Genomic DNA, 25,387 nt, shown 5'->3' with positions numbered 1-25,387 from the left:
TCATTTGTTACGAGGCAGCCATGAATTTAAAAAATCCCTATCTTTGTGTGCAACCATCTGCGCATTTCAAACAATTTAAAGTTCTATTTAAACGTATACGTGAACTACACAATATGAAAACATTTTCTTTGACAATTCGTTATTCACCGTACGTAATTGTGAAAAAACAGAGACACGTACAAAAAGGAGCATCCGTAATACGTATTTTTTTATACGCTTATGTTTATCCAAACTATTCTCCCTTCCCTCCTCGCAAAATTCACATCCGTTTGCGAATTTACGTACTTACTAGCACGAAAAAACCTTGCGTGATAGCACAAGCAAAATATGCAAGAAAGTAACACAACAAGGTAAGATAGTCAAAGAAGCGTAAATACGCATGCGCAGTAACGCAAGAACACGTCAGCCATCTTAATAGAGCCGAGACTGTTGGGAGAAAAGTAACTATGACCTTTTTCATCTTCTCCGGTGCTTTGTTCCTATTTCGTTCCAGCCATAGAACTTGACATCAGTTCCAAGACCGTTCGCGTTGAATGAGGATACAAGTGTCCTGTTCTCGAGCATTAAAATTGAAAAGAGGCGTCGAGTGTAGGTCATTCAGTCGCGTCAATAAAATTAATCTCAAGAGCGTACTTCAATAGTACAAGTGACGGATCCAGTGATTGTAATTGGCAGTATTCACGCTCGAATGTTCACGAGTTTCGCATGAAAATGCGTTAGGAATCCAGACAGGTTGTACATAAACTAGAAAACTATAAAAGTGAGCCGAAAAGGATTCAGTAGTTACGCCCCTGGGCTTACGCCTCCTTGCTACAAGTACATTGTACCGTAACCCAACTTAACCTGACTCCAGCGATTGCAGTCGGCGACCCAGCCTATCGGACGCTAGGGAAGCACAACCGTGGCGGATATTATACCATCGAGGCGCAGGACAGCGCCAAGTGTGGCCGAGTAGCAAGCAGCGAGAACCTCGGCGGCGTAGTCGTACTCGGAATCGTAATAGTCGACACTCGAGGCTCGCGAGAGCAGCCAATCGAGACTCGACCAGTCGCGTTTGCTCGGCGTAGAATTTCGAGCTCCAGACTTTTCGTTTCTGGAAGTCTCAGAGACCTTCGAGCTCTTGGTTCCTGACACTTTGCTCTCAGTCGGTCGCCGTTACGCATTGGACGCGTATCCCTCTTTGGTGGCCTACGACCGGGCTTCCTCGCTATGTGACGGATATCGTGGGGCACGCCAGTGTACCCTCGGGAAAGGACGCAGAAAGGCACAAGGGGCCCACCAGGTCCCAGTAAACCCGTGCAGGGAAGAGAATGGAGTGCCCGCACCTTGCCCAAGGCGTCCGTCTCGACGCCGACGACGTTGAGGCAACTTATACAAAGGATCTACCGTTCGTCTGCGCAGGTAAAATCACGGCTCGACTTTTACCCTACGTTTGTATCTTCTCCGTTCGTTCCCTTCACACAGCCCTTTCCTACAAGCCAGGCTGCTCCTCTCCTGGCCTTGGTACGTCGTCGTCGCCGCCAACACGATCTGACTTTTCCCGGAAAAGCATTACGCCGGCACTGCCTACGCTACCTACGTACACGGACATTCAACCGAGAGATCGGAGAAAATTTCAAGCACATTTCACCTTATCCTATTATCAATAGGAATATGCGTCTTGTGTACTCGTGTGTGTCCTCCGTGTGTGCATATTAATGTGTGCGTGTGTGCGCGTGCGTGGCCACACTGGTCCTGCAAAGAGTGGACCCCCTCCCCCGTCAGTAAGTGTCCCTACGTGCTGACAGTTAGTGCGAGCGTTATGCCGTCTTTGCAATTTCTATTTTCCTTCTGATACCGTCGTCGTCGGCTTCTGTTGTTTTATCCCGGTGCTCCTGTCGAAGATGCTGTCGCCGAGGACGTTGCCTCCTGTCCCCTGCTCTTTCCGCTCCTGTTCCCACTGTCCCACGTTAACTCTGTGCGCTCTCATCATTGAAAAATCAATACCAGACGGCACTAATCAGCTGGCTGGAGATCCGTCATTAGAACTCGCCGGGTAACGGTCCCCTCGAGCGATACTCGTCGTTTCACCTCCCTTGGGTTACACGGCAGAACGTGCTTCTCGAGACTTCCCTTCGATCACCCGGAGAATTACCAACCTTTTCCGTTCTCTCTCTTTCACCGCACTTCATCCTTTGCTTCGTCTCAACTTTACCAACGGAGCACCTGAGACTCTCGCTCGGCACTACTCGTACAGCGTCTATCCGTTCCTCTCTCTCTCTCTCTCTCTCTCTCTCTCTCTCTCTCTCTCTCTCTTAATAGCTCCCCGCTTCTTCTCCCTTTGTCTATCCGTACATTTTTCCACTAGACCTTTTTTTTTCGTTACCATCCAGAATTAAACACGTGACGTCTAGTCCGCCATGGTAATACTACCGTCTCTTTTTGCGTTTTCAATAATTCAAAGGAATTCACTATACTCTCGCTGATTTCTATGCTCGGCATGGCCATAGCGGTTGGAAAAGTTTTTCCCATAATTCGTAACGTCCAGACCGATCGGTCGTGTGATACAAAATCCCCAGGCTGGACGCTCAAGGGGACGGGATTTTATGTTTACAAAGAGTAGCCTGAAGGAGAATGCAGAGCTCGGGCGACTCTGAGAAATGCGAAATCCTGAACGTTTTAAAATTTCCATTCGTCAACGGTTGAGCATTCAAATGGTAAATGTTTTTCGATCACCCTGTATTTTCGTACTAGAGATAGCACAATGCACGAGAGCTCGATACCCAGTACGAAATTACTGTAACGTAAACGTGTAAAACGATTAATTCGAAAAGCCATAGCGTGCGCGTCATACTTTTTTTTAAACGCTCACGCGTTATCAACGTCTACGATCCGAATATTTGCAGACTGTGCCGATCGAGCATTGAAAGTATGGAAATTCGAAGAGATCTAGAGTGACGTTTTTTTTTTGCTTCTTCACTCACCATTTATTCTCACAATGTATATATCTTTCTTTCTAAGACTTTCGTATTTCACGCTACGTGCAACGTGCAGACAATATGCGTTATACTCGTTGGTCGACCGACTGGCTGCTTGCGAAATCGATACACCGACCTTACTAATCAGATGGCTCGAGACCGTTTTATCGCATCGGGTTCCCCATTTTCTCGAGAGCCTTCCTTTTTTCTCTCTCTCTTTATTTCTCTCCTACGACCGACGCCCCTGGACGCGCGTGGACGTATTATGGTTTCAGCTCGAAATCTTTTTCGGGATCCGTTACGTTTTTAAAACCAAATGATAATTTCTTCTTTTTTTCTTCTTCCTCCGTTCCTCAAGAGTAATAAGTATTCGGCCTTCGTCTCGGCGTCCTCTCCCTTCGGCATTATCGACGTGGCCTCGATTCACAGTGGCAGGGCACCTTTTAAAATCCTGTCGTTTTACCACTCTTGGTAATCTTACCGCGATTAACTAACCGACGCCAGCCTCTCCCATAATTCTTTTTGTCCTCGACGTCGCTGACCATCGCATCCGTGAATTCGCGACTCCGACTACTGTCTTTATGGAAGTCTTGGAATGTTCTAGTTTTCTTTTTTATTTTTATTTCGTCAAAAACTTTGTCTCCGTGCTTCAAAGAAACGATTGTAAAATTGACGTTTTCCGGAAGAAAACTCACTTTCGTTAAACTGTATAAACAGCATTATTTTTTGTCCTTTTTCTTTTTGTAAGGATACGCTCTTCTTTTTATCTATTTCTATACATCGAATTAAAAGCCTATATATCGAAAAAAAAGCCTGATCAACGCGACTAATTATATTGCTATATAATGCATTTTCTAATTTTTTATTAAATTATAAATGTCAAATGACATATACTGCTTTCAGCTATTTTTACGTACAATTACCATACAGAGATATCGTAATGATCCACGCTTTTTAAGTGAATTTTCAGGATCAACAATCCACGAATATACCGTGTGTCCTAAAACCATCGGATACTTGCAAGCTAGTCTGGCGAAAAGTCGAAGCTCAGTGATAACTGTATTCCAGTAATCCTTAATAAGTTACCAATTAACGTTTACCGGCAGTTCGTTTACCATTTCGAAGAAATGTCTCGCATACGCTAATTGATTGTAAGTTTGACGATGACGTTTTGATAAATTGACAGCGTAATTCCTTAACGTGCAACGTTCATTCGCTCGCGCATGTATCCACTGCGTGTTACCGTTGTACCGAATTTGACATTTAGCCTCGGCGCATTTTTTTTGCATTAGGCAATCTCCATCCGTTACTCGTGATTCATGCTGGACGTATAGCCCAAATATAGTTTAACTCTCACTTTTTCCGAATGATCCAACGACGCCGGGTCCTGTTTCTCTAATAATACTTACCGTCGGACTTTCTTCCACGTAAATTTTGCAGCAGCAGCAATCTAAATGACGTTCTGTTTATTCGTAACAGTATGCGGCACGGAGAAGAGTACTTGGCTGTGCCTTCACTGTGGAGCCGTGCACTGCGGCAGGTACGTGGCAGGTCATGCGATGCAGCATCATGAAAAAAATACTCAGCACTGCGTGTGCATAGACTGTGAAAATCTGGCGGTATTTTGGTAAGGAAAATGAAGCATGTTATGTGGTTGAGGTTGGCGAGGGCAGTGACGTCATTAAATATTTTCAAAATCTTTCAGTTACTCCTGCGACGAGTACGTGGTGAACGACACAACGAGTGGTCAGATTGAGAAGATCCGACGCAGTGCCTTCCAAAAGGGCGAGCACAAAGAGAACGATGAGAATTGGAACTCCTCGCCGAGAGAGAGCGAGAATGACCCGGACGCTCTGTGGAAGGGCGAGGTGGTCGTACGTAATTTAAGGCCCAGGACGCGAAAGCGCTCCCACTCGTTGGACGGCTCAAGCGCAGAGAACAGGCCGGTGGCTAAAAGAAAAAGCTCGAAAATAACCAAAGAGAAGAAGGTCGTGGGCCTGAGAAATTTAGGGAACACATGCTTTATGAACGTAGTATTACAGTCTTTCAATAACATTAGCCACTTCTGCGAGTACTTGACGCAGATGCCGAGTCTGGAGGGTATCGCGTTCGACGAGCCTCCGACGCACAGGGGCCGCATCGTGGCTTCAGGTAGGGCCAAGGAGCTCAGCGACGCTTTGCTGGCCGAGGAGCTTCGCAAAGTGCTTCTGGGCTTGAGTCTTGGGGGCTCGAACGGTCAGGCCATCTCGCCGGAGTGCCTCTTCCTGGTCATCTGGAAGGTGGTGCCACGATTTCGTGGTTACCAGCAACAGGACGCTCACGAGTTCCTCACCTACATGCTCGACAGACTCCACACCGAACTCCTTCAACTGCTACCCAGGCTAGGACACGAGCCCCTGGGTCTTCGGGGAAAGCAGAGTATAGTCACTGCCGTTTTCGGAGGCACTCTACTCAGTGTGGTGAGTGCGTCGAGGATACGTTCGGGAACGATCTGTTCCGGAGACTCTTTGGCTCTTGAACACGTTTCGTCGCTCAGGTGCACTGTATGAACTGCCGTACGGACTCGAAGACCCACGAGCCCTTCCAGGATCTCTCCCTGGACATTCCCGAGAGACTGCAGAGACGTACCAAGGAGCAGGAGGAAGTCTGCAGCCTTACCTACAGCCTCACGAGATTCTTCAAGGTCGAGGAACTGGCGGACAGCGAACTCTACTTCTGTGACAACTGCATGGGGAAGCAACGTTCTACCAAGAGGTTCTGGATACACAGGCTGCCTAATGTGAGTTCATTGTCCTAGATCTTACTCCAGGTCGTATCCAATCGTTAAGCCATATCTCTTGTCATTTTCGTTTCAGGTGTTATGCCTTCACATCAAACGATTTAGATGGTGCAATTCCTATCGCCTGAAGGTCGACACCCAGGTGGATTTTCCTATGGAGTCCCTAGACATGTCCGCGTATACGGTACGCGGGGTCACTGGGACGAAGCTAGGAGCTCAAAACAGTCACCTTTACGATCTAGCCGCTGTCATAGTTCATCATGGCTCCGGGTAATACTTCCTCAAATGGCACAAAAACGAACATACGGAAGTCTCGGAACGTCGGGAGACCTTAACAATGATAACGCATATTTTCAGGGCCGGAACCGGACACTACACTGCCTTTGCTGTTCACGACGGCCAATGGTTCCACTTCAACGACAGTTCCGTGCGACCTGCGAGTACCGAATCGGTCGCAAAGTGCAAGCCTTACATTCTCTTTTATGTACGAAAGGAGTTTTCCATTCCACCCCCGTTGTGATGTCACTTTCTGAGATCCCGTCCAATAACGACACGAAGTAGCACTACCCGGGTTCGATCTAGGAGTCAGCGGGGATCCCGAACTGGGTCCGTTATCGTACGGCCGAAACGAGAGTAATTGCTGGTGTAAAAGCGAGTTGCATTAACGCATGGCCGAGCACTGACCTCGACTATCCCCGAGGGGCCGAGTACCATCGGTTTTTCACGTTTGAATTTTCCCGCTTCGTGTACCTCACCGTCCTGTCGTTAGCGGCGAGTCGATTGGTCACTGCTCGCGCACGGAATCCTTCTGCCAATTTAAACCGATCTGAGCAGATTTTTTTTTAGTTAGACGAACGCGATTCAGGTTCTGTTCACTCATCGATTGACTGGTTCAAAATGCTTTTTTTTTGGTTTTTCCTTTTTATTCTCCATTATCATCTCTCTCGTCCGTTTCCGTACCGCTCCCAATATCTCAATCTACGTACCTAGATCATCCATAACTCAGTCGCTCACAGTTTCAACAGTCATACTCAGCAGGATTCAGTTTGATGTAGTTATCCAGTGAAATTTACTATTTTTCTAGTTGCCGAGGACTAAACAAATACAGAATTGCCGATCGGACGTGCAATGGTGATTTATAATGTGATACCAAGATACGTAGACATCGGGCTGGTGAAATTGGTTGTTGGAATTATATTAGTCGTGCGTGTATTTAAGTAGCTAGTAATCGTGTTTCGGATATCGACTTCGATCACCTTCTTCTTTAAAGGTGCCCAGTCCACGTCCGTAATACGGGTGATGAACTGCCGATTATTGAGGAAATCAATTTAATAGAATTAATCCGTTTTCTCAATTTACGCGATCGGTTGGGATTCTTCGTTACGAGATGGCAATGTCTCGAGCATGAAATTCCATGTTGATCGTTTTCTATTTGGGCAGCTTCCTCGTACGATAGTTGATCCTATAGATCTTGATGTACACGAGTGATTCGATAGAATATAACGATAGACGGAAAATTGAGCGGAAATGAACGACTAAGAGAATCGTAAATGGCGGCAGTTTTACATTGATGTAAAATTTCACGCTTCTCGTTTATACGGATGCTGCAGTGATGTCCTTTTAAAAAAAAGAAAAGAAAAAGGAATTAAGGGAAATTATCGATTTCCCTATGCTAGACCCATTCCCGATTTCCGGAACACTCGACGACTCTTATGTGATTATTTAAAGACTTATTTTTTCTATAATATTAATGGTAATGATGATGGTGAGGATGATTATAATGATAATGATCACGATGATGATTATAATAATTATTATAATTACAGAGTAATAATAAGTTAATACGTAGCGATGGAACGTTTTATTAAGGTGATAACACGATAAGCGACAAACTTAATGGAAGGATTCTCACTCGTACGACAAAAAAATGTTGATACGAACAGAGATCAGGGCGACGGAATTATTTGGAGAAATTCAGATGTACGAAACGACGAACGAATAAAGTACTTGAACGATCTATCTTGACGGTTTTTTTTTTGGAATCTTATTTTTTTTTGAGAATCATGCGGCTATTCGTTGGGCAGTACATTCGATTTATTTAATAATTTATACAATTATTTTGGCATGATCCTTGGAATTAGCTAATTCTTTGCAGAATGATGTCATGGTGGTTGACGTAGGAATTGTTTGGATCATATCTGGTTTTACCAGTTACGTACGGTGTCATTGACTTTATTGATTCTAACTTATCGACGGTGGATAAGGTGGTAAACGATTAAAATTTTTTTATCGTTTTACGATTCCTTCCTTATCCTCGCACGGAATCTTCGATTTAGTGGTAATTCATATTTCACACGTTTTTTGGTTCCTATAGAAATTTGACTTATCACTTGGCAAAATTTTAAACAGAGACAGCCATTTTCTAAGTCTGAATTTTCCAAGTCTTCGTCAGCCCTTAGATCGAATATGTCATTCATTACTGAATCCATGGGTATCGTCGGTGTTGAGTATGATTTTTTAAACTTTTCTGCAAATTTTTTTTTCTTTTGAGAAATCTCGAAACTGTTGGTCATATTTTTCGGCGTTTCTGTTTTAATTAAAAATACAGAATAAGGATCTGCCGAATTTTTCACTGGAGTTGTTTTACTCTCTGGTGATAAATGGCCAAATTGTACATCGTCGGATTCGTTCTCGGAGTCGAATTCTTGAATCCAGATGTCATCAAATTCTTGACTTTTGGCAGGAGCCTGAACCCAGGAATTTTGTGCCTTTAAGGATTTTTCTCTGGATGAACTAAATCCTATTTCCATGTCCTGTGCAACGGAGCCTAATTGTATACGATTCTGACCACTTCCGCTTCCGGAAGAATTAGCGCAGCTGTCCTGATTCGAATTTACGTGGCATTCTGTATTTTTATAAAGGACCTCCATGGTACTGACGGATTTATCCTTTGCTCTTCCTTTGAGTCTCGTTGAAAATCTTCTCACGAATCCTTTGAGCCTCGGTACCAAATTACGCGTGTCCGTTTGATCAGCACTAAGTGCGGAAATGTTCGATTCCAACATGCCCACATTTTGCGTAGGTCTAAGACTGATGAAACTTGACGGTATTTCAATGTCTTCAAAAATAGTGGGTCCATTTTTATTTTTATTAATCGCAAAGATTCGCGGATCTGAAGGACTCTTTCGAAAGGTATCCTTTGTTTGGCCAGAAACTTTGAATTTCAAGGATCTTCTACTGGTGCTTTCGGAAATTGTAAATGGAAAACGTTCCTGACTGTTTCGCATGGCTAACAGAGTTTCTTGTTTTAGGAATTGTGCTCCAGTTGGTAACCTTGACTCTGAGGATGATGTCCTGATTTGCAAGGACGAAAATTCAGACACCTTCGGATGACGATACGAAGATCCACTACAGGATTTTTCAAATTTTATCGGAGTAGAAATATTAATTTCAGGCAAATTACTTGTCGGCTGTTCTTTTTTAAACAAGGAACAGGAGTTTTGAGAGATTTCCATTTTCACTTCTTGATCTTGCGAGTCCTCGAAATTTCTCTTGAGTTTTGAAACGAGTCCAGTTTGGGTTAGATGATTCGTTCGTTTTTCGTTATTTGATCGTAGGAGATTGTTGGACATTTTTTTCAAATTCAAATATTCTACAGTCTTAGTTGAGTGAATTTTATTATCACCTTTTTCGTTTTCCTGAAATTCTGATTCTTTTTTTTCATCGAAATAAGACAAAGGGAGGATCGAAGAGTAGCAACGAGGTTTGAATGATTCTGTATTAGAAATTTGTACTGATTCGTTTGTATCCTCTTGCTTTTTGGATACTTCTTTTTTCAATTTAGATCTTTCCAAATGCAATTTACTTGGTAAACGTAGCTCGTCGTCAGGGTCATTTATACTTAATTTTTCCATGGATTCCAAAAAACAAATTTTCTCAACCGGATTTCTTATCAATTGATTATCGACATTCTCATCAGTGACCATTTTTTCCAATTTAATTTCTTGCCTGAGATCACAAAAAGTCTCATGATGTGGAACTGCAGTGGATTCTTTCTGTGTTTCATCTTGTATCGATAGGGATTCACTCAGACAAGTATTACCCTCTTCGCAGAAAGAAAAAACATTGGTCTGTACATTGGTCGAAGAGGATGACTTTTGAAAATCCTCTACAGAGATTGCACTCTCGCTTGATGATTGTTCATGAAAGTCCTCTTTGAATATTTGCTTAAGTGCTTTTGGGTATTTAGAAGCATCTGAATTTCTGATATTCAAATTTTCATTTGATCCTTCAGGACCTCCAGATAAAAGTTTGTCAAAATTATTTGAATGCTGATTGTCATTCGAGACACTTGAATAATCTTTAATAATAATCATTTCAATATCATTTTTTAAATTTCTTTCAGCCTTTTCATAATTAGGACTTAATATTTTCTTTGCTTCATTATGACATTCCAGTTCTATTGGTTCCAAATTTTGACGTCTTAATGGTTGCAGCTCATTTAATTTTCCATTTTCAATTCTGGATATACTGAATTTTTGTTCACTGCACGGAGAGTGTAAAGATTTCAATGATCTGGCACTTGTTTTGGCAGATTTCGAATAATCTATACCTTTTCTAGAAGAAACTGGGGATCTATCGAATTCCGAATTATTCGTAGATTCTTGCTCGCACAGTAAATTCATTTTTGCAATTTTCGCAACGGGTACTCGATAATCTTCGATTTCAGAAGTACTTTCGAATTCATTATCACTTATTGATGATCTCTTCATAGTTTTCAAACTTCTTTGAACTTTCACTGGAATCCTTGAATTGTATCGTAGAGATCTTGATGTATGACTTTTCTCCGAATCATTTAATTCAAAGGGGGTAGAACATTGTTCATTACTAATCGTAACGGATGCTGATTGCGAGGATTTCTTCCCTGAAGATATACAGAATTTGTGTTCTTCCTGTTTTTTGGATTCTAAATTGTCATCATTTTGCTTTAAGGAAACATCCGATAAAGCTGTTATCAATGCCTTCATATCTAAGGCTCTTTTTTCTGAATCTTCCTTGCTGGTGATTGAGGTTGATCGTGAAAGATCCTGCGATTTTAATTTCAATATTGGAATATTAACAGCGGTAATTTCATTTTTTGATATTTTGGAAGTTGCAGTATCGCTCAAATTAACTGAGGAGCAATTTGAATTATTTTCGGAGTTGCTTATTTCCTTGGATAAATTGTCCAATTCAAAAAATTTCCTCCTTGATTTTATTTGACTTTGTGACCTTTTTTCAAAATATTTATCCCGTACACTGTTTCTGTACATTAGTTTGCCGTTATTACCCGGAAAATATATTTCACGATCGTCCTTGACATTAGGAAGAAAATGTACGTTTTCCGAAATTGGCGAAACTCTTCTGTTCGAATATGCATCCCCATCGATCATATTGATCTTTGCGGAACTGGGACGAGAATCATTCGAAATTTTATCATTTTGCTTAACTTCATTTTCCAAAATTTCATTGCGTGATTGAAATTCTTCAAATGCTCTCTTTATCCTACGATTTTGCCGTACTTTTCTAGCAACAGCTTCATTGGTAGAATCAGAATCAGTATCGGAATAAATTTTTCGATTTCCAATGAAAGACCGACAGTTCCTAGATTTCCCAGGATTCGTAGAATAATACGTAAAGAGGGATGAGCCGTCGCCAATGGAACAGAAACCAGGCTCAGGCTGTAAATCAGAATTTTTATATTCAGCACTTTTTACAGCGTCTTTCCTAGCACTTTTCAGGACACGTTTCTCAAAATGATGCCGTTCACCAAAAGATACTTCGCCTGGCAACGATCTAGCTGAATCCTGCGATCTGTACCGTGGATTTATCAATTTCTCAGCGTTCTCAAAGTCTTCGGCTACAGAGCTTCCCGACATTTGAAAAGATGTTTTTCTTTGAATAATATCTGGCATTTTTAATTCTTTATTAGAACTACTATTAGGAATTTCTTCATGGCGCAAAGATTTCACAGAAAAAAGCGCCTGACTGTCAGACATTGAAGATACCCAAGGAGAGTCTATCCTGTTTCTTCTTCGCTCCCTAGCATCCCTCGGTATATGCTTAATACAGTCATATGTTAATTCGACCTCGTCCTTCTCGTCGATCCTGTTGGAAGATCCTCGAAGATTAAGGTAAACGTCACGTTCTTGACGAGTTCGACGATTTCGAGCTGCAGCTTTATCCGCCATCTTCATTGGCACAGTGACCCTCGGAAGGTCATGAAGTCGCCTCTTCAATGCCGACGGTGAACTTTCTTCAGAACTGTTATCATCTTGGATCTCCTCCTTGGAATTCTTCGAGATTATCGAATCTGATTAAATTTTAATCGAACTGATTTTCAAAATTCAATGTACAGATATAGAATGTAAATAATATATACCTAGCCATACCTTAGTATATTATATATGATATAATTGATGACCTCATAGCTCACCTCGTGTTACGTGAACTTTTTCGGAAATCAAGATATTTGACTTTTCAGGTTCGGATGGTGGCGTAATCTCTTCCAATATGGATGGCATCATAATGTCACTTTCATTTTCGCTTTCTGTGAGTATATATTTTTGCCATTATCTTAATTACATATTAATCAATTATTTTACACGTAAAATATGAATCTCTGAAACTTGTCAGGACATAAGATTTTTGATTTTTGAATCCAGCGATTGACAATTTACCAAATTCAAACCTAGACAGTAACGTTTACCTGAGTTCGATGTCAAGGGGCTGGGAGTTTTAATTTCACACAATTCTGGAAGATCTTCATTGTCGCTGTCCATCCTACTCATAAGCGGTTCTATTTTTCTGATGTATAAAAGGATCTAACGTCTTTCCAACGGTGAATATCACGCGCTATGCTCAAGACGCCATTTTTTGAGAAATAAATAAAACGTAATCTATAATGTTGGTAAAACAGATATTTCCCATGGTAAAAAAAAAGGTTCGTCTCTAGGAATCTACATTATCAACTTTAAAGATCAATAAAGTGCAGAGTACTCTCTTATCCTGAAACGCGTGAGGTAATTTTACAACCCCCTCAAAATTCATATTCGGTATATCCACAAGGTGGTAGCACTGCTCTATTCCTACGTAGTAAAATAAACTTAAAATTAGCGAAAATTACTATTTCTATAAACGTAATTGATTACATGTGACCAGGGTTGGGTAGGTAGGATACTCGATGTAAATTACATGGTTTTCGACATGTAGTATACTAGGTATTTTACTTATTTTTGATTACTTACACGACCTTTAGTCTTGGCACTCTTGGCACTCATCATTTCATCCACAAACTTTTCTCAAGATTGACAATTTATAAAAAGTATAAAAAATATTAATCATTGCCCATTGGTATACAGTTTAGATGTGCTTTAAATGAGGTTAGGTTAGTTGTTGACGTATTCGACGTTTTCTACATTTTCGACGTATAATACCAGGTAGTCTACATGACATGTTAAAAACTCATAGATATCATCATTTTACCCAACTCTGCACGTGACTTATATATATTTTTTCGGATTTCTCTGCTTTCTCTTCTATTTATATCATTAAAAAAAACAGCCAATAAACGGTCTAATAAATCAATAACTTTTAATGATCTTATAAATAAAAGGATATAGCCACATGCAAATCGCGTTAAAGTAACACAGTAAAATACGTCAAGTGAGAGGTCTTGATTTATGTGCATAATAAAAAGAGTTATCACCTCGTTATCACTGTGCATTTTAAGTTCCCGCATGTGCACTTCTAATCGCAATGAAATTCATATTCATTTGCGAGCAAGTGGTCTTGCTCAGTTACTTAACTTAGCGTAAAGCGTAAAATAAATTATTAGAAAATAGGTAAACGTTCGTTTAACATTAGATAATCGGTAACAGTTTATCTTCATTGGAAAAAATATATAATTTTAACAATTTAAAAATGCTTAATTTTACAAATGATTACAAATTATTCATAAATATCTATTCAGTATAATTATTTGTTGGCTAATCATCTTCAAACCATTATGACGAATTGAGAACGTTAATCGAAGATTTAATATTGCAAAAACTTTTCTCTTAAGCATATTAATCGATACTCTGATAATCATGATGAGCGCTAATCTATATCTGGATTCATAGTTAATGTAACTAATAGAAGCAGCTAAAATCGTACCGTTTAATAATCCATATATAATGACCTATAAGTCGAGATTCTACTTAAATACGTGTGTCAATTCTGGCGACATGTACGACAACTGATAATGAGAAAATGTAAAAAGAAATGTATTCTGTATAGGCTGATCATATCCATTGCATAATCCTCAAGTAGAATTTCCACTGAAACATTTCAGTACTATTTCCGATAGTCCATGCGAGGATCATAGGAACCTGCAGAAAAAAATTAATAATACAAATTGACTTATATTTTGTGATAACACCCAAGTAAATAAATAATAAAAATAAATTTTTACCAATGTATTCTCTGTTGGAAATTGTCACAAGGTAGCTTATCAATTTTGAAGCAAACCACTGATTTCCCTGTAAAAAGAAATTGAAATTTGTTATAGAAACGCCAGTTATATAGTAAAAAAAAATAATAAAACGGATATTGGTAAACGATTCATTGATGGATCCTAAAAGTTATATCGAGCATGAGTCAGTGGAAGATATCATGGAGTCTTTGGGGAGTCGCAGCGGTTTCTCCGAAGGGCACAAAGTCTGCTTAACGAGGGAGGGTGGCAGGGAGGGGGAGAGAGAGAGAAAGAGAGAGAACGCTTACTTGGCAAAGCCAAGAAGACCATTTTGGAAAGTTCTCCGAGTTGTGTAACAAACTTTACTCGGGATTGGTTGCCGAAGGGTAGGAAGCCCGAAGCGGAGGGATGAGGGATCGAAGGGATACGGAGTGAGGGAGACGAGGAAGCGAGGAAGGAAAAGCAGGCGAGTCACTGGAGATGGTGTTGGTGATGATGATGGTGATGGTAACATTGGCGGAATACCCAAAATGAATGAAAGGGAAGATGGAATGGATGAGACGGAATAAGATTCGGTTAGGCTTTTCATCTATCCAGCATCCATTTCTGTAACCGTTCAACTGTCTCAGATACACGTGGCTCGGTAACCATAATCGACCCTTCAAAACCCTCGGGATTCGCGATCCACTTTAATCGAAGAATTCGAAATAGCGCGAATTTAGGAATGTAATAGTCGACTAAGAAAAGTCGGGTGCACCAAAGTATGTTTTGTGTAGAAATAATGAAATTTAATTTTGATTTCCTTCACTTTGTAATATCTATGGAATATTTGCAGCAATTTAAGGGACGTTAAGACAGACAGAGAGAAGAAAGGAAAGCCGGAGGAAACTAAAATGGAAAGAAGCGTTTAAAACATGGCGGTGGGCAAGATCGATCCGTATCTAAATGACTGGCAAAGGTCAGCGGTGCTTTGAAAGTCCTGCGAAAAGGATCTGTTCTAAAGAGAAGAAGAAAAAGAAGGTTCACGAGGATGAGGACGAGGAGTTGGGTCAGACACGATTTAAAATCGCGATAGGTAGGATCATCGCAAGCAAAGGTCCAGGACGCTCGGCGTATCTACAAAGGAAAACGTCGAGGCGTCCGAACTCTGAACTCAGCGAGTGGAATTCCAATGAGCCAAATACGTTGAAAGCTTTGAAAAACAATTTTCGAAAGCTTTCGTTTTCCTTTCACTGACGTAAAGTCGACGATTCGAAACACACGGAGGTACACTTTTAACACCACACTTCACGGCGGATATGTTTATCGGTCTTGCAAGAAGAAACCAGTGACACATGGCCGGGCTGAATATAATAATGTCTCTCGCCTAATTCTCCCGGCACGGACGTCAAACAAACAACCAGCAATTAAATGCAAATACGGCTAATGCGTTCTGGCTCGGAGGTGCAAGTCACTGCGCTCATTATGGAGATCCACCCGCCATGTTGTTTCGAACTGTGTTGTACCTTGTGGCGAGATATTGATGTGCCGACAGAGATGCCCGTCGGATAACAGCTGTTGAACAAATACGGGCAAACATAATGATGACCGATGCTCTGAATTCAACGCTCGCGCGACCCTCTTTATCGTCGGTTCACTCGCGCCGAGACAAATAAATGCGCGTCCTGACACGCAGCGACACGACCAACAGCAGAAGGCCCTAAAGCCACTAACTAGCTAGAGCCACTCCACTGTTACCAACTTAGCTCAGCCAACGGTCACGCAAGGTACTATGAAATCACGTCAGTTACAACTAATACATTTCTAACATCGAATTTATTTTCCGGTTATATAAAAGAAAGCAAAAGTACAATTCACTGCATCGATTTCTCGTATTATAAATTACAACTTATTACCAATGCTTTTCATTCTATAAAAGTTCATCTATGCTCGACGTTATTTTGAATTTATGGTTACCTTTGTATAGGGACTAATTTTTACTCGTATTCAATCGACGAAACTGTTCGCTGTCTGTCGCGGAAGGTCTTCCTTTTGACGCTTTACATTAATATCCGAAGTGTATATATGGCAGGAAATATACCCATATACGAATCTATATTACATAACGTACGTGCATTATGCGAGGTACGTATTACCGGCTTACGATACACTGTCGTCCTGCATAGAATAGACCGTCGGATTACGGGTTATACACAGCGTGCGGGATTTGAGGGATGTTCGGCTGTAGTCGCTGCCCGTGTGCGGCCAGGAACTTGATTACACCGGAGAGAGAGAAGAAGCCATCCCGTGGTTCCCTCGGGAAGCGCCAGAGACTTCTGTACCAGCATCAACGCCAGTGACGCCGTTTACACCGCTTGTGGATTATGCTCGCTTGACTCACCGCCGAAAATCAAATCAGCTGCGATGCTTAGGAGGATCATGAAACCTGGTTTTTTTTCTCCACCCTTCTTTTTGTATATAAAGAACTCAAGGTATGAGATATCTCATTATCCCTCAGAAACTGGCGGTTCTCCCTTTTTCTTTTGGGGTTACTACAAATTAATTCTTTCCCACATCTTTCTTATTAATAAGATAAATAACAATCCTCACATCACAGTGATACATTCGATAAATTTTATTCGTAATGATTAATCTCGTTAAGTGTAGACTCCATGACGTAGATCGAATGCCGGAGAATAAACGCAAAGTGACAGATAAACACGATAGGGTTCAAGTATGCACGTGGCGAGGATCAAGATTTTCGTGGTACAACAATTAATCATTATTTTCCGGAAGTCCTTACACGGCAGAGAAGAAAGTAGCTTATAGGCGGTGGATTAGATTGAATTTGTTTCGCCAGTGTCGATCACAAAGCTCACCCTACGTTCAGTCAGCCCCCCCTTAAAGACCCCCCAGCCAGTCCTCTCAGTGCATACTGCTATTACTTTTAGTATTTCTATAGTTGTGGTACCCCTGGCACCCTGGCGCGTGTTGGCCCAATAAACGTCTCGAATGAAACGACGTCAACCAGCGCACGTCGGCAACGTCGAGGATTCGACTCGATTCGAGATACCGAATCAAAACGTCAACAATGGCTTCGGCCGAGCGCAAGTATTTAATTGCTTCCGGGTCTGTCCTGCTTGTTACGGACTTCTTCCCGGTACCGGAAGATGTTGCCTCCTGTTCCACAACCTGACCACCTACCCCTCGTCACGAAGTTACTAGCTCGACCTGTGATATTCTGAGGAAACTTTGAAAATAATTGACAGTCCCCGGTGTACCGTTATCTCGAATCTATCCGCTTGCCGATAGATGGTACCACTGTTGTTTCCAGATGGAAGATTCTTGACTGTTAGTAACGTCTGCTATCTGGAGTATTCATGTCTAAACCCAACCTAATTTGTCTGTTGGATAACCATGAATTTTCGGTATGGATCGGGGACTGGAGTTGAAATGAAAATACTGAAAAGAGGATCTCGTATCGACGACAGACAAGATGGAGCGTGCTCTGCGCCTTTGGAATATTTCATGAGGATTCCCGGACAGGCCTTCGGGCTTTCGAAGAGAAGCGTCACGTGAGTAAGGGAATGCTGAGAGCGTTACGGGGCGGTTGGGGGGACGCGGTGAGATGTCGGGAGAGGGTGAGGATGGTTTAGGGTGGGAGATCCGGGTGCTGCAGGGGTGGGACGCAGAGTGGGACCGGGTAGGGTGAATTTCACACGTCGCTACACACACGGATGCGGTATGTAAATGTGTACAAAGCGACAGGAACATTTTCCCATTGTTCCTCCTTGTTCTCTGTGTTCTGGGCTGGAGATATAGAATAACCTTACCTAACCGAGCGGCGGACCGGCATTATTTTACCTGAGGCGTCGCTGGCTTGCACGTCGACGGCGTATGAATAAAATATTATTTTCGGTCGACGCTGGGCGTCGACGCTTCTACACGTTTCGGAAAAACAAGATGGGCGACCCTGACAGTCGGCTTTATATTTCTCGAAACTGATATGCCCCCCTCTCTCCCCCTTTTAAGATAATATATACGTATATATGCCTATGTAGCATAGGTGCTATTTATGCTAGTGATATTGAATATTAATATTTCTTTGGTCATTGGAGGTTATTGATTTTACTTTTAATAGACTGTTTTATTAGGAAAATATTTTTACTAGGTAAAATGGTGTTTGGTATGGTTGACGATTTCGAGCTGGTACGTGTAATTGTTATATCTGCGAATGAAAGAAAAAGAAATTGTATATAATTAGGGTAGGCATCTTGATGCGGTCTCCTTTTTTTCTTCTCCTTCTAACCCCGTCGTCGATCCCTCCTCGGCACCTCCTCACGTCGCAGTACCGCAACGCGTAATATATTTTAAAAGCATCCCTCTCGACGCGAGCGTCAAAGCCGATGCAAAATATGATCAAATAAAGCGCTCGTAAATCAGATTTGCCATGGCTTCTCCCATCGTTCCGATATGAACTGCCGATGTAAAATCGTGTCAAAACGTTTTTACCAACGCCCTTCCTTTTTTTTCTTGAACTAATCGAGTTCAGAAAAGACATGCCGGCTGATTAGCAAACATTAGCAATTAATTGGCACTTGTGCATCGAAGATGGTTTCCGGTTTTTCTAACGTATATATATTTTTTTCCAGATACAACCTTGACAACCAAAAGTGGCGAAGCGTAATTTCGGCGAAAAAAATATATCGAAAAAATGGAAAAATCTTACCGAAAATCACCGTACGAGGTAAGGGTTGAACAGGGGAACAGTCCTGGTGCGTTAAACACGTGTGTTCTAGAACGGCGTTCGAGAGTGTTCCAGGGGTGCCTACGTGCGGCACGTTAATACAGCTCGGTGCAGAGTGGAGGGTGGCTGCTGATGTAATTTTTGCCCGTTTGATGTCTTTAATGGAATCAGGCGCGTACCTAGCAGGCGCCACTCAATTTGCAGGGTGCGACTAATGGCTGCCGAGAGGTAGAAAGCGTCCGGACGAACAAACGGAAGGACGCTCTTGCGCTCTGGTTGGCCAGCCTGGGGTCTCTCCGCCAACCCCGCGAAAGAGTCCACTTTACGAGACTCCGATAAATTCAAGGTAAACCCTTTAATCATTCAATTTTTTCATATTTCTCACTTTCAACCGATACCCATCCTGTGCAATTTGTTCATTACAAATTTTAACCAATTCAATCCCACCCGAATACGATAATTAATCTTGCCTGAAATTACTATTTTCGCAGGACCGCCGTGACGAAGGAAAAGGTCTCCTGCTCCAACCATCGAAGGGAAGACCGAGCTCGCGAAGGGCGAAAATATTATGTCTCTCCTCTCATTATCTCGCTATTCTTGCTGAGCGATCGAGCGGAATGATAGGCCTTCCAGCGAGTGTATTTAGTCGAACGACTATGGCTCCCACGGGTTCCGCGTTCAACCTAAATGTTTGGTATTACCGAACCATGTTGTAGAGCTTGTACCCGTGTCTCTCGCGTTCTGGTACTGGTACTCATTTATCCTTCTCTCTCGCTCTCACCATCTCTTTCGGCATCTCTCTTGGCTCCTCTCACCGTTCTGTCCCTGTACGAAATGCGTTTTCACGCCAATTTGTCTCCCCGGAAGCTTTCACGAGTCTTTACGCTTCCCTCTCGGTATAGTCGCGTAGCGGGGACCCGTTGAGGCCCCTTTCAGTACGCTGGAAATGCGTGCGCGCGTACATGCGTTCGTGCGTACGCATCTCCACTTACTTATCTATATGCGACTATTGAGATACACACGCGATCAACTTACACGAGTCAATGTACCGATTCGCTTTCGCTGATTGACTGATAAGGATTAAATAGATTTGTCAGATCCTATGTACGTTGTGGTTACGGCGATAGTCTTAAATGTCTGTCAGTACGGATTTCATGTCAAAATCATACGGATAAGCTGAATGTTATAATTTCACTTGTTGGTACGATTTATCAAAGACTTTCAGTTCAATTGTTTTTCCGTCATATCATTTGGATGGTAGTAATTTGGAAAGTAATGAATTATTATATTATTCGTATTTGAAATTGTGTAAAGTATAACACCACGGGAATGGGATTGTAATATTTATTATATGCGCGTTCTTTGCGAAATGTCATTATATTATGATTAATTATTAAATTAACTTCGCAACTTAACTGCGACAATTAAATCGCTAAAGAGCGAAGGATTGCACCGTAGAAAAACAGTGGTAAGAAAAATATAAGTTTTGTATGAAAAGTAGGGAGAAAAAAATGTCTACATAAAGTCTTATCAATTTCAGATATATAAGATTCCGAATATCAAGAGGGTAGCTCGTCGAAGATTGACGAGTATACTGAATGAAACGAATCTTGATGGCGACTCCTGCGTCGGTGTGTAACTGTGTACAATAACGAAAGGAAACCCGTCCACGTATATTTCCCCGGGGCCCCTCAGGCTTAGCAGGGGCCATTGGAGCATCGACGACAGCGCGGAAGATCCAAGAATCAAGCACACAGACGAGCGCCGCTGGAGAATGGTGGAGAGCAAAAGCCGCAGGAGATCATATCGGAGCAGATAATTGGTTGGCAATCCTCTCTAAACCCCAGCGGCACTCTTTTTACGTTCTCCAGACTAGCAGGCTTCGCCCACGAAGCTACTGGCGCGGCATTACAGGATTGTTTTAATTAAAAGCAACCATTCGACAGTGCCAGGGACGGTAGTCGAAGCTAGAGGAGTAGACAAGAAATGAAAAAAAAAAAAAAGAAAAACTTTTCAAAAATGCCAGTGCAACCAAGAAAGGGTTACAGAATGAAATAAAAAATTGCCGAATTGGACAAAGGTATTAAGGTGACGTCATGATTGGCGAACCAATCCAGTGCCTTCATACAAAACCCAAAGTGTTGGCTAGCAGGGGCGTATCGTGGGGGCTCCTGTCAGGAGCCGAGTGCTGGTTTTACAGTGTCGGCGGCTGCGACCTGATTACAGGGCCCGAGCAATACCGTCACAAGGGCATAACACGCTCTCGAAAGCCCGAGAAGCCTCCGTGCAACACACGACGATACCGATCAAAGATTGACCCGGTAAAAAGAGGTAGACCGATGCTGCATGGGATACGTCGGGAGGAGCTGCTGGTGCTGTTGGAGATCTGGTCTAGGACGAGGGAGGTGAGGAAATGGTGGCTGGAGGGAAGGAGGATAAGAAGAAGGCGGAGGAGGACACAAGAGGCTCTCAGCTCAGAGCGGGCAGGATAAATAAACGCGGCGAGCCGCCCTCTCATCTCGAACACCTCTATTTCGCCGCTCCTGGAGTGCAAGTCATTGCGTTACTCGAGTCCCAGCATCGGTTCAGCATCGGAGCCGATCTTCGACGCCTTTGGGCCCTGCGATATCTCGCTACGTTACATTTCATCGGACAGTAACCGTACAGCGTATATGGCTTCTGTATCTTATAACCAACTCAATTTGGTCGGTAGGACTGATCTGATGATCGGTAATCATCGACGTAAGCCCATTGTAGGTCTTATGGCTTAGTACCGATTTACATAGCATAATGTTACTCTTTCCAGAGCACCTGCTGGGATCGGTCGAGATGTTTATAATGCCAAAAATCACCGTAAGGTCACGCTGCCGGTATCTGTCGCCATTACCAACCGACCGTTCAGCATTTAATCCACAAATCGGCTTTCCAGATCGGTAAGATTGCTCGACCTGCTAAACAAACACTCCATTCAGTGCTGACCGGCTTTCCTTAATTTTCAGGCCACCAGAGCGACCACCGATGTCTCCCATCATCTTCATCCGTTCTCGACGTCTTACGACTCTTCTAGTCATTTTTCATGCTGGAAACTAATTTTTCTTTTTCTTCGTGGTCAGTTCACGCGTTCATCGAAACACTGGTTTATATTCATGTACGATTGAGTAACGGATATACGTGGTTACCTCGGTAAACGTATGCCACTGCGGAAGAACGATAGGAGGTGACGTAACGATTTTCTCCGATCGTAGTCGTAGCCCTGCGATTTGCTCGATTACCTGTAATGACGCTCTCGGCGGTTGTGCGTGGCCGCGCACGCAATCCGCGATCCGTGAGTGCGCACTCGCTCGACAATGGCAGCTCATTATCACTTGGTATTGGCCCATTGTTAGCCATGGGAGAGCCGGAACGGCCTTACGGCAATGAGAAACGATACGTATCCATACGGCACCCCCTCTGGCGTACAGGGGATGCTATATGCTATAGATAGATAACCTATTTTCGTAGCGACAAGAGGCAACAAAAGATTTTTGCTTGGACACATAAAAGCATATACCATAACCAACGTAGGGAATTTGCCATATGGATTTGTCAGGAGATAAAAATGTCAAACCGCAGATCGTGGGCGGGCTCTGGGTAACGCACGTCAGGGGTGTATAAACTGGGTTCTTTTCTCACGTAATTCTTATTGGTGTATGAAAAAAAAAATCCTCTTGCTTTTCTCACTTATTGATATTCTGCCAGCTCGTGGCACCTTCGACGAGAAAAACCAAGGAAAATAATTTCCTTCTCCGAGGCTCCCCCACTCGGGAGCCAGAAAAGCAAGCAGAAAACGTAGACAGACAGCTGAAACCCGATGGGCGAGCCAGGGCGCGCTAAAACATGCAAAATCATGTAAATTGCGTTCACTCGTCCGCCACCCTGTATACTTGCTATCTCTATCTTTTTCTCTCCCTCCACGCTACTTGCTACCCTTTGTGTATATATATAGCTGTCTTTCTTTCTCTCGTTCTCCGGCGTCACTCGTACTCGCTGGCCATTGTATTAAATGTATATACGGTGGTTACACAAGTGCAAGTTCGTTCTGCCTCCTACATTCTCTCACTTTCGAGCCTCCCGCGAGCTCTGTCCTGCGCGTCAAAAATGTTTCGACAATTGTGTGCCGCTACGTTTTCTTCCTTTATTTTTGCCGAGGGGTGGAATAACGACGATGGGCGGAGCCCTGCTGAAATAGGAATGAAACTTCGAGCGCCATATTTACATCGTGCACGAAAAATTCGAATCTACCCTCCTGCTACTTCGCGAACCCTTCAAGGAGTCTTTGGGAGAGCGAAGGGTTAGCCGTCTATAAGAATTTTTCACCCTTTGAAAATTTAGCCCTTTTTTTTTCTTTCTCATATTCCAGACGTTACTCGGAACGCTAAGGGTTGGTACGATGTCAAATTTTTTGAACCTATTAATTATATATATATAAATTTCCCCCGAAAAAATTTATTTTAAAAATACCTCACGACTTATGGTACGTACCTGGGTGCATGCGTGGGGTATTTCAATTTTTCTATTTCATTAATCCATCTCGGAGGCAAAACCGGTCCGGGACGTTTTCCACTGCACTTTCTATAGTTTTTCAGAGTTTCGGTAATCCCAAAGAGAGACTCTGCCATCTGGCGTTCGTTAATGAAATTAAAAAAGCTTCGATAAAAAAAATGAAAGAGCGACGGCTACCTAGGGGATTTGTAGCGCGTTGATTAAAACTGCGCCGATGTATGGCTTGCGTCGACGTCGAATATAACGTTCGCATGTACGAGCGACGGTGCATTTGAATTTGTCGAATATGAAAGGTCCATCGTAGACAGGATGCGTCCTGAAGAAAATCACTGTTAAATATTTTTAATAATAAATAATAATCCACGTTATTTAACGTAGCTAAAAATATTTTAAACGTACTATTCGATTTCGACAGACAATACGACTAATGGCCGAAGATATAAAGTCTAACCTAGCCACGTTAATGACACCAGTAACGGCTCATCATTCTATATCGTAAGAAGCTAATTGAATTACCGCCTATTGTCCAAGACGTCGGACCTCGCGGCCATACTATTTGATCACTTTTCATAACCCCTGTCTGTACAATAAGACGTATCATCGTCATAGTTTTTGTAAGCAGTGTCCTACATAACACGAGGCGTGTCTCTATTGTGAACGCACCCAATTCAGTTCTGGTAGACACGTAATTCACTTGGATTTCATTGCATGCCTTACACAATCCAATAATAAGTCGAGTTTCGTTCAATTAGTCGTAGCAAAAATGTAAAAAGAAAAAAAATTGCAAAACCAATGAGTACTATTTATTACCCCATCAAAGATTTGTCCTCATAAAATCTATGTATATATATATACATCTATATTACAGGCACATTCATATGTCCATCCATTTGTCACGAAAGCTTTCGTAAGGTATACAAGGTGCCGCGCGCCAACATACCAAGAGGATAGAACAAGAGAGGTAAGACCCCAAGAAGAATCGACGAATAAATCTCAAAGAGAAAGAATATTTTCGAAAGGTCATCCCGCGAAATTGCCTCTGTCGAGATATTAAATCCATCGAATCGCTCGGAATTTCACGGGTGCCCATTGTGCTTGAGCCTTCCCTGACATTGATAGGGGTGTCCGAAGTGGGGACCCAAGGAGATCCAAGTCAGTTCCAACCAAGAGAGTCCATACGGTGGGGCCATTGATCGTCGATCATCGAAGAGCGGAACCCGCTCCGTGATCCTGGGCTAAAGAATCAAGAGGCGCCGAGACGTTTGACGGCGCTTTATCATGCGCCCCTCGTGATGCATAACAAAGCCCGGCACTGTTGTCGGGAAGATGGACCCGTCTGATGTTTATTTAACTAACAAACTGCGAAGCGCATACCTTTCCGACACTCAGTTTATATACATATATATATGTGACGTGATTTTTCGGCTCACGGTCACAAGGTGACTCCAGCTACCAATTCGGACGACGGTCTCGCCCTCTGGTTTCCTTCGAGTCGCCACTCTCCTTAGAAGTTATGCTTTAGGGTTGATTCGTACAGTTACGCCGATGCTCTCGGAAATATTTTATATTGTTGAGTCGAGGTCGAGGTGTTCGAATCTGCCGTGCAGAGATAATCTCGAGGTACTGAGTTGCCCGGTAGAGAAGAGGACCCGACGGAAATGTCTTCACTGACCGGTTGAGATATTGGCGTCCCGCTGAAGAGACGCAAAAGGGCTGTAGAGCGGGCGGTGATAAAGTTTCTGTCACAGTTAAGCATAGAGGAGAAATTTCTTGACCCGAGTTAAGAACGTGGTGCCCGGCTGTCGCCCGATATCCTGGGGAAGCTGCCGTGGAGGATCTCCAGGAGTCACGTACTGATTCGCTAAGGAACGCTCTCGATTTGGTTTAAA

At 42.7% G+C, this 25,387-nt stretch overlaps 2 protein-coding genes and 1 long non-coding RNA gene across 9 annotated transcripts; 2 read left to right on the top strand and 1 right to left on the bottom strand.

Moving 5' to 3' along the window:
* The first annotated feature begins 450 nt into the window (after positions 1-450).
* LOC107266165 (ubiquitin carboxyl-terminal hydrolase 3) lies at positions 451-7,755 on the top strand. Of its 6 annotated transcripts, none has more exons than XM_015736387.2 (7): positions 451-760; positions 854-1,401; positions 4,437-4,584; positions 4,663-5,416; positions 5,494-5,736; positions 5,813-6,006; positions 6,094-6,256. In XM_015736387.2, exons 2-7 carry the CDS (start codon positions 1,311-1,313, stop codon positions 6,254-6,256), a joined length of 1,593 nt encoding a protein of 530 aa, XP_015591873.1. In that variant the 5' UTR covers positions 451-760; positions 854-1,310. The 6 variants fall into 6 exon arrangements, with proteins under 6 accessions (XP_015591873.1, XP_024939207.1, XP_015591863.1 ...); XM_025083439.1 differs by adding an exon at positions 1,465-1,763 and having other exon boundaries at positions 454-1,401; positions 6,094-7,755; XM_015736377.2 differs by lacking the exon at positions 451-760 and having other exon boundaries at positions 1,311-1,401; positions 6,094-7,755.
* A 139-nt stretch (positions 7,756-7,894) lies between these two features.
* Positions 7,895-15,990, bottom strand: LOC112494112. Of its 2 annotated transcripts, none has more exons than XM_025083409.1 (5): positions 15,736-15,990; positions 14,231-14,297; positions 12,485-14,147; positions 12,212-12,325; positions 7,895-12,088 (listed from the first exon to the last, which is right to left on the bottom strand). In XM_025083409.1, the coding sequence occupies exons 3-5, from the start codon at positions 12,564-12,566 to the stop codon at positions 8,031-8,033; spliced, it is 4,254 nt and encodes a 1,417-aa protein (XP_024939177.1). In that variant the 5' UTR covers positions 12,567-14,147; positions 14,231-14,297; positions 15,736-15,990; the 3' UTR covers positions 7,895-8,030. The 2 variants fall into 2 exon arrangements, with proteins under 2 accessions (XP_024939177.1, XP_024939180.1); XM_025083412.1 differs by lacking the exon at positions 15,736-15,990 and adding an exon at positions 15,468-15,729.
* A 1,475-nt stretch (positions 15,991-17,465) lies between these two features.
* Positions 17,466-24,291, top strand: LOC112494134. Its single transcript, XR_003059283.1, has 5 exons — positions 17,466-17,784; positions 18,862-19,302; positions 19,448-20,424; positions 20,497-21,889; positions 21,956-24,291. It is a non-coding gene; the product is annotated as an uncharacterized LOC112494134 (long non-coding RNA).
* The last annotated feature ends 1,096 nt before the right edge of the window (positions 24,292-25,387 follow it).

The sequence above is a fragment of the Cephus cinctus genome, unplaced genomic scaffold (genome assembly GCF_000341935.2).
Source record: "Cephus cinctus unplaced genomic scaffold, Ccin1 Ccin1_scaffold0020, whole genome shotgun sequence".
NCBI classification, from domain to species: domain Eukaryota; kingdom Metazoa; phylum Arthropoda; class Insecta; order Hymenoptera; family Cephidae; genus Cephus; species Cephus cinctus.
The sequence above is the reverse complement of the archived record's forward strand: the minus strand, read 5'-3'. Positions and strand labels throughout refer to the sequence as shown.